Genomic DNA, 14,742 nt, shown 5'->3' with positions numbered 1-14,742 from the left:
AACATTGGAAATGTAAGCAACACCAAGAAAAGCAAACGTGGATTTCCACGAATTGTCTGGCTGTACTTTGTTCTTACAAAAGGTTTAACATGACATATTTGGGTTGTAAATATAGTTGTTTTTTAAACATTTTCTATGGAAAGCTTAAACAGCAAGTTTTATAGAGCTTAGCTAATATTAGACTTGATTCACTAAATCCAACTTTTGGCCAAAAAATAAATGTATAAACTACATTTAGTTCATCTTAGGTTTTAAATGTCTATAATAGTTTGCATTTCACATTTGGAGCCATGTATCCTACTGTAAATAAGTAACTAAAATATTATTATTATTATTATTATTATTTTAAATGTGTTACTTTTCACCCTAGCAGTTAAAGCCCAGAACTACTTTTAGCATGTTTTAACTTGTTCATAATAGTTATACATCATCTACATTTTAATAAAGTTAACTGTCGGTTAAATGCCTTCTAGTGGATATGACAAGTACTGCAGGACAAACGTGAATGCCCACCAAAACTGCATTAGATAGATAGATAGATAGATAGATAGATAGATAGATAGATAGATAGATAGATAGATAGATAGATAGATAGATAGATAGATAGATAGATAGATAGATAGATAGATAGATAGATAGATAGATACAGATAGTCTGGTAATTACTGCAGTAAAACAAAGACTATAGAATACACACACAAAAAAACATACATTCATGCATCCTGACTAGAAGGTCTAACAACATCATATTTAATGATTTTGGCTACATTGTCTGTTTAAAGACCAAGCACGATACTGCAGCATCATGCACTATAAAAGCAAATAGGTGAAACAAATCCACTGCTTCATTCTTCCTCGCACGCAAACACCCATCTGAAACAGTTCTCAGACACTCATCAGCTGCACCCGATGTGGCCAATGTCCCGTAACGTGCATTAGTAATGTCTGCATTAGCGATGTCTGCATTAAGTCACGGAGCAGTGGTTCTTTGAGATGTGGGTGTGTTGAGGCGCCGGTCGGTCATTATTCAGGTAATGTGGGCTGTTTGATCCATCACGCGCTCATGCGATGATGCTCGCGCTTCTGTTCTGTGGGACGCGCGCGCGCGCACTGAACGGGGAGCCTCGCGCTACTCGTTAAAGGCTCATTTTAGCAGACGCTCATCTCATTTTTTTTTATCTCAAGAGGGAAAGAATCACATCCGTCAAATTGAGTGAGGCTATTTAGTGCTTTTGTGTCAAAGGGTAGGATTCTGCAATAAAGCCATATTTTCAAACAGTTCTTTAGCTCTAATACGATTATATTTTGTTTTGCTCAGCGAATAGGCCTCTATGTGGTAGGCTAAGTTGCTCTTTCAGCTGGATTGAGTTTTGAAATGTTGGATTTTGTTATGAAAATCAAATCCAATTGGGTAAATGATTGCCTTCTCAAATTTCTGCCAGTTATCAGGGAAAATTATTTAGCATTATCTGTCTACAGATAAATGACTACAGTATATATTTTTATAAGCCAGACCAAGCTCATATTTTATTTCTATTTCATAACAAAAATCATCAACTTGTTATTGTTTGCATGGTTGAAATCAATAGTTGATATAAATACAACACTTGGACCATTCCTTGATTTCGATTGGTGGAGCGAGGCGCGTTCATACTGCACAAACACGTGACCAATTCCTACCTCAAACAAAACGTGAAAAACCACTGTAGCCACAAATTAGCCATGGGCTTGCTACACTAACCACTATTAAACAACAGTAAACCTGGTTTTGCAAATGTTTGTCAAAAACATGCTTATTTTTTCGTAAGTGTAAACTTCAAGAGTTTTTTGCTGAAAGATGTGCAGGTAGGCCTATGCATGTGAGGAAATGCATTGTGTTTTTATTGTTTACACTGTCGAGTTTTTACTAACAGAAGCATGGCATTTAATGATTTAACTATTAAGTAACACTCTGCTTTTAATATATTTTGTGGAGTAACCATTTTTTAAAGCAACATGACCACTCAGCTGTTCTAAATTCACCAGGTTTCGTATTGCTTTATTCAGGTTTGTCATTGCACCTGTACGGATGGAATGTACCAGAAAGAGAAAACATGGTGTGAGGGTGGTGCTGGTGATGAGTTTCACACATCTGTAACTGAAAGAGACTAGAATCCAGGATATCCATCAACTTACAGCAGACTGAAGGTAAAGTCTAAAGCAGTGGTTCCCAAAGTGGGGGTCATGGGACAATGACAATGGGTCGCTTGGTGATTTAAAAAGTCAAATAAATTTTATTAAACTATTAGAATTACAATATTTTAACCATAACCCACAGACGATAAAAATAGTAGTTTTTAATAGTAAAAAACAACAACATACAAATGAAAAGCCATCAGCCTTTATATTATTTTTAGGATTGGTGTGTTCATGTTAGATTAACACCACAGCAATAGTGTCAACTGCAGCAGATTGATTTTACAGCACCAGGTTAAACTTTCTGACACCTTTATTGCAATCAAATACATTCAAAAAAAAAAAACGACCACAACTGATTATTGATCTTTAAGTGGTGGTCTCCAATAGGGTTGTCGCAATACCTTTAATCTTACGATACTATACTAGCTGAAGTATCATGATCTCAAGTAGTATTGCGATACTGTAATTCATGACTCAAATTATAAAGAAAATTGTCAGAAATACTATATTTTATGTTATAATAGGCCTACTCGAATGTAATTCATAATTCCCTTGAGGCCAAAAACTATTATTTGCTCCCCACTTTAAAATTTGTTACAAAAGAGCATTTTCCCACCAAAATTAGGCTAAATGAAGTGGTCAAAAATTGTTTCAAAATTTCCTGTTGCTATTTTGGGATTTTCAATATTTTTAGTCTTATCAGGTAACAATCCAAAGTAATTCAAAATTTCACTTTGTGAGTCGTTCTTTTAAAGAGATTGTCACGGTAGCTAATAAATCATATTGACAGGAGCAGAAATAAACCGATTCAGATGTGCGTTCCAACTGAAGAATTAGAAAACGTGCAATAGGCTACCATAAAAGGTGCATACATAGTGCTACATAGTTTTGCAATCCTAAAGGGCTCCTATTCCTATTCAAATAAAATGGTTTATTGTTGCACAAACGTGTGAGCATTTTAGTGACTTGTCCACATGCAACATTATCTATTGTAGATAAACCATTAATGACAATACTACCGTTTACAAACTACAGTGGCACCGCAAGTATTTTGGAGCCATAGTATCTCGACACTACCATCATACCGGTAAACCATGCAACCCTAGTCTCCAAAATTAAATCAAGAATAGACTTGTGCTGAAAACATTGTGTCCACCAGTCTCTTTAGTTGAGGTTAATATTAAATTAAACAAATTAATAAATGACTATAAAAATGACTTTATAGTTGTTAATAAAAACAACTATTATGTTGTGTGCGCAACGGTTTGCATATTTATAACCACCTAAGGAGATTTTGGGGGTCGCAAGTCACTGGTATTGTTATTTTAAGGGTTGCAGGCTGAATAGTTTGGGAACCCCTGGTCTAAAGTACATGCGACAAACTACCTGCATGCAAAACAAGAGCTCTTCCAAATAACAGTATTATACAAAGCTCTAAAACACTGTCTAATTAATTAATGTAGTATCGATGCACAGCGACCAAATCTGCAGTAGGTGACTAATCTCCAACCAACCTCCTCAAGTCCCAAAATAACTCAAAGTGGTTCAAACACATAAAGGAGGTGAAGCGTCGACCGTCTGCTGGGAATAAATGAGTGTTGTAATAGCTTTGAGCTTTGCTGAAGTGGAGCTGGTTTCATACACTCACTGTCTCTCTCTGTCTCTCTCGCTTCACCTGTGTGAATCCAGCCACCATGTCATCAAGGGCTCGAATTGCCACAAATCGCCAAACCGCAAAAATCATTTCCATGCGCAAAAACAGACAGTATCAAGTTACGAGGATGATGATACTGTCGGCCATAAATTCACACTGCAAGTCTGTGTGTATGTCTGACTTTCGATAAGCCGCTGTCTGACCCCCATAACACACATATATCTGTTTTTGAATGTCCAAAATACCAACAGTAGTACATATTTTCTAACTAAACAAATGTGAACGATGAGAGCTCACACAAAAGCTAGTTATAGCCATAAGTAAATAAATTTGGATTCTTCTATATTTGAATGTGTGTGTAATGTATGGGAGTAGCTATATTTTGTTCTGCCATTACTCCCCTTTAGTCTATCCAAGATTTTTTTCTTCAGTAGAACACTAGAGAAGATTTTTTGCTCTTCATAATTCATAAAATGCAAGTCAACAGCTTTTGTCACTTTGAGAGTAAAATAAATCTGTACAGACAAAACAAAATGAACCTGTGGCTCCTGATGATACATTGAGGTTTTATGTAGTGAAACGATTGGTCTATGCAACAAAACAAAAAAAATATTACATTTACAGCCTCAGCTAATTTCCTGACTGCATTTACAACAGCATTGAAGGCAAGGCAAGTTTATTTATATAACATATTTCATACACAGTGACAATTTAGTGCTTTAAATAAACAGGAATAAAAGAAACAAGAATAAGAAAATAAAATCAAATAATAAAAGTGATTAAAAACATTAAAATGTGTTAAAACAGATAAAAAAAAAAAGAAAGACATAATAGTGCGATCTGTCGGACGTAGCACAGTACACAGTACACTGAAGGCAGATTCACCCTGCTTTGACTGAACCGAATTACCTTGATCCTAATGATCTGAGTGACCTATTAGGTTTATTCAGTTAGCATATCTGTAATGTACTGAGGTCCTAGGCCATTTAGTAATTTATAGAGGAGTAATACTTCAAAATCTATTCTGAATGTAACTGGGAGCCAGTGTACCTGAGGCCTGAGGACAGGTGTGATGTGCTCCAATTTTCTGGTTCTGGTCAGAATCCTGGCAGCAGCATTCTGGATGAGCTGCAACTGTCTGACTGTCTTTTTGGGAAGGCCAGTGAGGAGGCCATTACAGTAATCAACCCTGCTGGCGATAAAAGCATGAACAAGTCCTTACTGGAAACAAAGCATCTAATTCTTGCAATGTTTTTTGAGAGGATAGTATTTAGTTACTGCTTTGACATGACTACTGAAACTCAGATCTGACTCCAGAATCACACAAGATTCTTGACCTTATTTTTAGTTGTTTGACCCGTAGAGCCAAGGTATGTATTCACCTTGAGAACCTCATCTCTGTTTCCAAATGCAATAACTTTAGTTTTCTTTTTGTTTAACTAAAGAAAGTTTTGGGACATCCAACTACAGAGGGTGTCAATGGGATTGAAGTTATTAGACAGTAAGGCTAAGTAGATCTGAGTGTCATCAGCATGGCTGTGATAGGAGATTTGGTTCTTTCTCATTATTTGGCTCAGAGGGAGCATGTAAAGTTTGAACAGTAGAGGTGCCAGAATTGAATCTTGTGGTACTCCACATGTCATGGGGTGTCCACCTCAACCTATGGTCACCTATAATGACATAGTAACCTCTCCCTTTAAGGTAAGATCTGAACCATTTGAGGACTGTCCCAGGCAGCCCAACCCAGTTTTCCAGCCTATCCAGAAATTTGCTGTGATCGACAGTGTCAAATGCTGAATTGAGATCAAGCAATATCAGCACTGCTAGTTTGCCTGAATCCATAATGCCTGAATCCTATTTTAAATGTGATTTACACAATCCCAATAAGATATTAAGGTCAAAAACATACAATTATATTTAAAGAAAGACTTTTACTGACTTTCTACAGTTTGATATATGGATCTGTGACGACAGAAACTGTAATAAAGTCTGAACAAACCAAGGACACAGTAGTGTGTGTGTTAAAGAGTGGTGTTGTGTCAGGTAGAGCAGCTTGTTTTTTCTTTCCGTCCTCGTAGGTTTTGCTCGATGGGCTTTTCTCAGGTCTGCTTGAGGCCAAAATGAATTTTTCATGTATGACCAGAGGGCCGTCCCGCTCCTACAAACAAACTTAGTGTAAAATCCTGCCAACATATCTGAGGCCAGAAAGAGACATGGAAGGAACTTTAAGCGACTAATGTTCCTACATACATGTTCTCCCCTTCCTTCTCTGTCCTTCAGGCAGTTCAAGTGTGTGAGTGTGTGTGTGTGTGTGTGTGTGGTTCACAGGCTGTCTGTCAGTCCCCTACGCCCCACTTCACACCCTAGTCGTCCCCCCCGTGGTCACCCGTGAAACCGCAGGCTGCCCAGGCTGGCGCCAGCCCTCTCGCTAAACTGATCAATACTGCAGCATTTCCTGCCCATTCACTCAGGTCACACACTCACCTCATTAATTATTACTGCCAACACTGCTGCTGGTGCACCCCGGGCACCCACAACACACACACACACACACACACACACACACACACACACACAAACACTCACACACTGTCATTGGTTTACAGACAAACGTTCTGGTTAATGCCTTCACTTATAATAGTGAAACGCTGTTAAAATAGCCCAGTTTGCACAGAGAACAATAACTATATATAACGTCCACAACAATGCTTGATAATGATGTTTGTTATTAGTGTGTGTGGCTTTTAAGTTCAACTTTAAATGCTTGAGCTTATTAAAGCTGGATGGATGCTGATCAGCTGTCAATGTTTTTAGCAGTTTTCAACTGGAAAAAACAAAGGCCGTGATGTTTTGTGTCAGTAGTGTTATTGTTGGGGTGTATTATATTTGTCCTTGGTGTAAGTAGGCCTTAGGTGTGTTTTATGCTACTAAACGCCAGTGGGTGGCAAAACATCCCCGTTTAGATGATTAATTCAGAACTGCTGATTCATTTAGAATTAAATCAACTGATCTTCTTTATGAACATATCATTGACTGAAATGATTTGATCAACAGATTGCTAAACAATAAGTGTTCAGTAAACAAATGACATACGGTGAGCCTTAAATGGAAATGTTTCCATGTTCTCATAGAAAGATTCTCAGTTAGCCATGGATGAATGCGGGTAATACAGATTATATTTTATTCAGTGTCAAAGGTTTTTTGCTAGTTTAACATGTATGTTATGAAATTTGCTGTGTGTATGTTTGTAGTGAGGCAACAAACACTTGTAAACTGCTGAGTGTATGCGTTTAATGAATGTTTATGTGTCTTGTCATATCACTCAGCTCTTGATTTTTCTTGAGTTAATGGATGGCAATAAATTTTAAAAATCACCTGTTTATGTGGAGGTTAATATTATTTACTGCTTATTTTCATATACATTAAACTCATGAAATACAACTCAAAATAACATTATGTTGGTCAATTTTTGTAGAGTATATTAATAATTTAACCCATAGTTAATCCAAAACACAATTTAGGAGCAAACTACTTTTCTTTGGTGGCATAAAGATAGCTCACTCACTCCTAGCTAAAAAAAAACCTCTCCACCACTTCTGTTGAAACAAACTGTCAACAAGATTGTTAACAAACTCAGTTCATTAAATTTTTTTTTTGACAAATGAAGCATGGTGGCTCAGTGGTTAGCATTGTTGCCTCACAGCAAGAAGACTGCTGGTTCAAGTCCTGGCTAGGCCAGTCAGCATTGCTGTGTGGAGTTTGCATGTTCTCCCCATGTTCGTGTGGGTTTCATTTGGCTGATCCGGTTTCCCCCACAGTCCAAAAACATGTGGTATAGGTGAATTGAATAAACTAAATTGAGTTAATTGTGTGTATGGGTGTTTCCCAGTACTGGTTGAGGCTGGAAGGGCATCTGCTACAGAAAACATATGCTGGATTAGTTGTTGGTTTATTCTGCTGTGGTGACCTCTGAAATAGAGACTAAGCCAAAGGAAAGTGAAATACAAACATGCAAAATAAGTATGCTTCATTCATTCATAGTATATTATGCTGTGTGTGTGTGTGTGTGTGAGCAGAGCTCAATATTCAGGACCATTCTAAATATGGTTAAAAAGAAGTTTTTCATTTTAGGGGTAGTTCCTGTGGTCATAAATAAGCATATAAAACAGTTCCGAGAGAAATTGTTAACTTACCTACACCACATACCTTCTATTTAGATATCAGAGAAGTTTACATATTGAATCATTGCATACTATGCAACCTTTAAATGAAACTTACTCAATGTTTACTAATTTGTTGAACTCTTGCTTCATTATATATCATTATTAATATTTAAACATTTTTGTTTTCATATCTGCTTTATATTATGCTTCATAACATATGGAATTTTTTCTGACTCATTTCAGACTCAACACTGTAAAAATGCAATTAGGTTAACAAATTGATTAGGTTAACTTAACACTTTTGAGAATTGTGTTGTTTAAAACTTAAGAATTGTGTTGTTTCAGCTCGTTTTAAATTAGTTTGAACGAGCAAAAAAAAATATTTTGAGTGAATATTTCAGAAGTTTATCAAAGATGATAAATAAATATCTCACAACCCAACAGCCATATTAATGTCTGTTTGTCATTTTAAAGTGCTGTATAGAAATACTGATGTGACCTCCATTAGATATGCAGGGAACTGTAGAATAAAGCGATACAACACATATTGATTTTTTTTCTCCGAAAACATATCTCATTTTATTTAAAAGATAAAGCTGATTCTGTGATCAAATGCATAGAGTGTGTATAAGTCCAGTAAACTCGACTGTGTGTAAGTCTGTTCCACATGAAAATCATAATCATCCTCTGTGGAGCAAGTAGAAACCACAAATATAAAGTAAGTCCTCTTAAAACAGTGCCAATAAAACATGATCACATCTCAGACAGGCTCAACGTTGATCTGTGTCAGACTGATTTTTGTTCATAAATACATCCAGACTGGAAGCGTCTTCAGAACTTGTTGAGGGCACAGGCCATGTTTTCCAGCGCAGACCGAGCCTCTGAGGGTGGGAAGCATTTCATGGCCTCTAAGGCCTTGTTGCCATGGTAACTGCACAGGTCAAGTGCCTGGCTGACGCCTCTTTCCATCTTTATCAGGCCCCGGAGCTGCAGAACACGCAAGAATGAGGAGAAATCTAAATATCACTCCATCAAACTGATGAAACTCAATCAGGAAATGCAATAGTCTACTAACTCAGTTTAGAGGAGAGGATATTCAAAATGTGCCAATTTCTACAGATTAACAAGATTTTGTTACAAAAACAAATGTTAGTAACAGTTTAGAATTGAAGTTCAATTTGTAATAACTAGCTAATCTCAATCCATTAGATAATAGGATCCAACAATGAGCAATACTTTCAAAAAACATTATTACTTTTAATAGCGTAACACCTGTAAAATGAAAAGTTAATGTAATACTGGTTAATAAACCCTACTGCATAATGAGAACATATTCATTACTCAAAATAAAACTGTTCTGAAACTCTGTAAGATATTTGAAAGATTTGAAAGTTTAAAAACAAGGCTCTAATTTCTTTAACAAATACAGGGGAAACAAATAAATCAACTTTATTTAAAAACTATTGTATAATTTTCTATAGTAATGGATATTAACAATGGACTTTATACAGTGCTCAGCATAATTGAGTACACCCCATTTTGAACATCAATATTTTTATCAATTTCTCAGTGAATAGGCAATGTATTTTGGTGCATTCAAACAAAACTGATTTATTAAACAGATATATTTATTAAAATAATACTTTAGTCACCAAACATTTAGAAATTGAAAGATAAGACAATTAAATTCAAGCAAAATATTGCAAAAAAGACAAACTACAAAATTTAAATTTTTCGATTTGTTTGCTTCTCTTGATTTTCCCTCTTTTTTAAAATTTGTATTTAATATTTTTCTGTAACCTATAAATTTAGGTGTACTTGTTTTTGGACCGTTATCGTAAGTTATTTTGTTAGACAAGCTCCAGGTTTGGCTCGAATCTAAAAGACAGATTTGTGAGGTGTGTGCTTATATATGCTGAGCACTGTATGAATCAATTCTGGAATCCTGATGTGTATAAAAACTTATATATACTTTTTAAAAACCTACACTATACAGAAGGTGCGTCCCAAATCGCATACATATGCACTATTCTACGCCGTTTTGTAGTATAAATAGTGTGAGTAGTGCGTTCACACCGAAAACTCTAAAAATAATAAGTGCACTTTAATTACCTGGATGATGCACTCATTCAACCAGTAAAATGAAGTGTGGAATGATGGACACTTCACGCAATCAGCGGCTGCAGCTTTGCTCAGGAAGCGGAAGAGGTGGAGCTTTCAAGCGCACATGTTGGATTGTGAAAACAAAATTCTCCTACGAGAGTGATTATAGCGCCTCCTGATAGTGAATGCGGTTATATTCATCACAGGTATTATTTGGTACTCTGGTCATTTATTTCACTAATTTGGCAACCGTCAAACGTCATGGGGAAATTCTGCTTAGTAAAAAAACCATTAGTGTCCCATTTGGGACAACACCACATACTGTGCTGTTGAGTGTGTAAGTGCATAGTGTATAATGTGCCATTTGGGACGCAGCTAGAGTGTATAAAACTAACAATATATTATCAGAATACCACACAGATAATATACCAAAATTGACAAAACCAACAATTTTTAGAAACCTATAAATAATTACTAAACAAGGCCCAAAATATTCCACCCTTTCCCTCACGCAAATGGCCTTGTAGCTCTCCTCCGTTCTTTATAAACATGTTTCGCTGGAGGCCATTTTGCCAAATGAATTCTGGGATGTGTTGTGCTAAGAAGCCCTTGGGGGCGCAGAGTTAAAAACAGCAGGAGAGACCTGCTTTCGCTAATGTGAGCAAAAGAAACCCAAAACGAGGGGAGAGACATAGATGTAGGAAAACTGGTTGTCAGATTTCTAACTTTTTTGTATGGCCACAGTGTCACTTGACATTAATGTACAGTATTTAAAAACATAAAGAAAAAAACATCAGTTTGACAAACAGAAACTTTTACACACACACACACACACACACACACACACACGCACACACACACACGCACGCACACACACAAAACTGAAGACGGATACTGGAGATATTAACGTCACATTTATGTGCTGATAACAGAGATATACGTGTGTGTGTGTGTGTGTGTGAGGTGTCTGTCTGTGCCCGGTTGAAGGAGAATGTTGTGTGATGTTGCTGTCAAACCGTCTCTCTGTCTCCTCTACAAATAAACCCGTCACTCTATCCCCTAATATCCTGTTTCTACGGCGACCCGAGCCGCTTCTGCCCTCCTCCTCTTCCTGCCCCCTCTCCTCTATCGGTCGCCCGTCTTTCTTTCTGTCTTTCTTCTTCTCCTGACTTTGGAAATCAAATTTCTCAACTTGCTATCAGTTACAGAGAGCAAACTCACGGAGGATCGCAACTGCCAATATTCACAGCACGGCTCAATCAATGAGTACTTTTCAATGACCGGTTCTGAAACTTTTAATCTTTGAACTTTAATGACTCTCAGATTTAGATGTTTGATTAAAATGAGAAACTCAGTATTATGCAAATGATAACACTTTAAAATAAGGTGGATTAGGTCGAATTAGAAGCGACTACAAGTAGATATGTTACACTTATTAATGTTTGTTATAGTTATAATCATACAGCTGTTTGCTATTGTTAGCTCATTTCCATTAAATGATATCTACCAACACACTAAAATCAAAGACGTGTTTGTTAATGTTGAAATTCATTTAGACTAATGTAAATAAATGCTTTGTAAATATTTTGATATCTAATGCCAAATTATACTGTAGTATTGTTTCCCTTAACAGCAATTTTATTACCTATTATGCTCAAATTACAGTATGTTGACGAGATCACATTATTATTATTATTATTATTATTATTATTATTTAAAGATTTTTATATCTTGACTCTGCCTGTTGATGTATTGACAGTCAGATTTGACATGATCAAATTTCATGCGGTTTGTTTAAAGACTTTTGGCCCTGATCACTTTCCATACAAGCATACACATTAAAACCAAAAGAAACTCTGAGATGATCTTTTCTGAAACTTTTATCAATATTTAATGTATTAATTATTACTGTTTATTAAGCCATCGTAAGCTCAATAATAGGTGGTATACGAGACTCTGGACCACAAAACCTGTCTTATGTTGCACAGGAACATTTTTAACAATAGCCAAAAGGATTCCTGCTGGTTTCATCAAATCAAATTTGAGACTCTTTAAGACCTTTTAAAGACCATTATGAATAAATTTTTAGACTTATGCAGGACTAAAGACTAATGATTATTTCTAATGGCCCCGTTTGCCTAAAAAAAAGTTATTTTTCCTAGCGACATAATTTAATGTGTGAAAGCAAGAAAACAATAGTTGTACATACTTTTTTCAACATATTTCTTTTTTTTTTTTTTTTAATGACAAGTTTAATATTGTTAAAGTATATTATTTAGCCTTATTATTTGTGGAGACAATTTTATAAATAATCAAAAATATATATTTGTTGGCTTTTGGTCCAAATTGATAGTATAGTATAGATAACTTCTATTCAACCTAATGTGTTTCTGTTATAAAACCTTAAGTTTCATGCCTATTTATAAATGTCTACTTGCCCTTCTGCAAATAGTTTTTGTCTGAATGAAAGATAATGTAAAGGGAAATGTTGCTCTGTTATTATCACGAGGAACTGTGTAATCATTTTTAGTTTTTTCCCTGATTTTATTAAGATGGATTGTTGGTGATTGGATGGATGTCGGCCCGATTGGGTACTTTTACATGGGCATAGGAAAATTAAGACCTGTATAAAAGAATTTAAAACATGTTCATGTGAATTTAAGACTGTTTGAGGGCCTAAAATTTAAATTTTAAGACATTAAGACTTTTTAAGACCCTGCAGACACCCTGATTATGCCAAAAATCATTAGAATATTAAGTAAAGATCATGTTCCATCAAGAGTTTTTTTATTAGTAACGTGCATTGCTATGCACTTCATTTAGACAACATTAAAGCCGATTTTCTCAGTATTGTAATTTTTTTTTGGAATCCTCAGACTCCAGATTTTCAAATAGTTGCATCTCTGCCAAATCTCTCATATCTTAAAGTAAACTGGCAATTTACACAACGTGGTTTTGTAGTGCATGGTCACATAGTGTATATATGTATACTGTATACACACACATTTTTTTAAGCATGAATAGTTTAAGTTTGATTCATTTATATCAACTGGACATGAATGAACTTCCCTTTTTGTTTGTTTGTAAACATTCACACACAACCTAGTAGCATGGGAATGATTTCATGAGTGACTCCTGGAAAATCGATCTGCATCATAACTGTATGAATGTTTCGTCAGAAGGATTGTGGCTGATTCATTGATTAGCGGTCTGACCAACAGGATGGATTTCTCATGAATTCGATAGACAATCTCACTTATTCATTGGCAGAGTGAAAATAATCAATTGATTTACAGACTTTAACACAAAAACAAGTTCTGTGAAGAACAGGAAACTGAAAAAATGAGGTGGTTGTTCTGCTTTCGATCTCCCTTAATAAAAATAAATAAATAAATAAAATGGGAGTCACTCACCTCGGTGTAATCAATCTGTCTAGACATATTCTGGGCCTAAAAACGAAGAGAGAAAAATATGAATTCTGCGAACATCATGCTGACACAATGAAATCTGAACTGTAATGGTGTTTTGTCACCAGTCTAGAGGCTAAAATCTCATCGAATCACTTCAATTAATGATAAAACTGTCTGCTCAGTTAGATATCAATTATACTCCAGTAAAACGCTCTGCTAGCTGCATTTAGACAACACATAGCTCACATAATGTTAATAAATACATTTAACATTTTAAATACATCAGTTTTGGGTGTTTAATATATTGGTATACAAGACACCTCTCAAAGCTGCTATTATTTTAACAAAGTAATGAATTAATATTACTATTAAGAAGTTATGTTTTTATAATAATTGTCAATTTTATTATTACAATTTAAAATAACAGTTTTCTTTAACAATATATTTTTAAACTGAAAACAGGAAACATGACTATTCTTGTGAATAGACTTTTCAGCTGCCGTAACTCTGTTTTTCAGTGTCACATGATTGAGAAATCTTTCAAATTTGCAGATAAATAATACAATATTTATTTTAAATATTATTTTAGATGTTCATATTGTTCAATTTCAGCTCTTTTTTTTTTTTGGAAAAAAGTGATACTTTTTAATTTTTATTTTAGAATAAAGATCTAAATTTATTTGATATATTTTGATTACGTTATTATTGTGTCGTGTTTGATGTATAGGCCCTATTCTATTCAATTCTTTTTTTTTACCCCTATCCCTTCCTCTTGGCCCTTGATACAGAGAGTTTACACCTGTACACGTCACCATATGTGATTGCGATCTCGTACTTCATAGAAATCATCAACGATGGCAACATCTTAAGGAAATCTCTAAAGGCAACGATATTATGTTATCATATTTATATAATGTGGCAATAAGCTCGTAACTACCATTACATCGTCACAGTACCATTTACACCGTGGCCATGTTCAAATATGTAAACACAAGAAAACAAAATCAACTTTTTAGCCTACCAGACACTGTAAAAAGGTACTTCCCAGAGACTTTTTCCGACAGGGTATTTGAGGGTCATCGAGTGACAGAAGTGAAAGTATGTTGTGGGACTTTTTTACTGGAGTTATTATTAGGCCCACACGGAATCTGCACGTGCAGAAATCCGCAAACATCCACAGATTTTTAGTCATCATTGAGTTTATTTATTTACTTGTGTTAATGTGTGTAAATTTA

General features: G+C 35.3%; 1 protein-coding gene across 2 annotated transcripts in view; it reads right to left on the bottom strand.

Moving 5' to 3' along the window:
• Nucleotides 1-8,545: 8,545 nt before the first annotated feature.
• The window catches only part of pdss2 (prenyl (decaprenyl) diphosphate synthase, subunit 2), a 63,767-nt gene continuing 57,570 nt past the window's right edge, over nucleotides 8,546-14,742 (bottom strand). For both annotated transcript variants that reach the window (XM_056470746.1, XM_056470747.1), the window contains exons 7-8: nucleotides 13,511-13,546; nucleotides 8,546-8,981 (exon numbers count right to left, since the gene is read on the bottom strand). In XM_056470746.1, coding sequence (XP_056326721.1) covers nucleotides 8,826-8,981; nucleotides 13,511-13,546 — 192 coding nt within the window. In that variant the 3' untranslated portion in view covers nucleotides 8,546-8,825. The remainder of the gene's footprint in view (nucleotides 8,982-13,510; nucleotides 13,547-14,742) is intronic.

The sequence above is a fragment of the Danio aesculapii genome, chromosome 13 (assembly GCF_903798145.1).
Source record: "Danio aesculapii chromosome 13, fDanAes4.1, whole genome shotgun sequence".
Taxonomy (NCBI): domain Eukaryota; kingdom Metazoa; phylum Chordata; class Actinopteri; order Cypriniformes; family Danionidae; genus Danio; species Danio aesculapii.
This window is presented reverse-complemented; position numbering and strand designations above follow the sequence as displayed.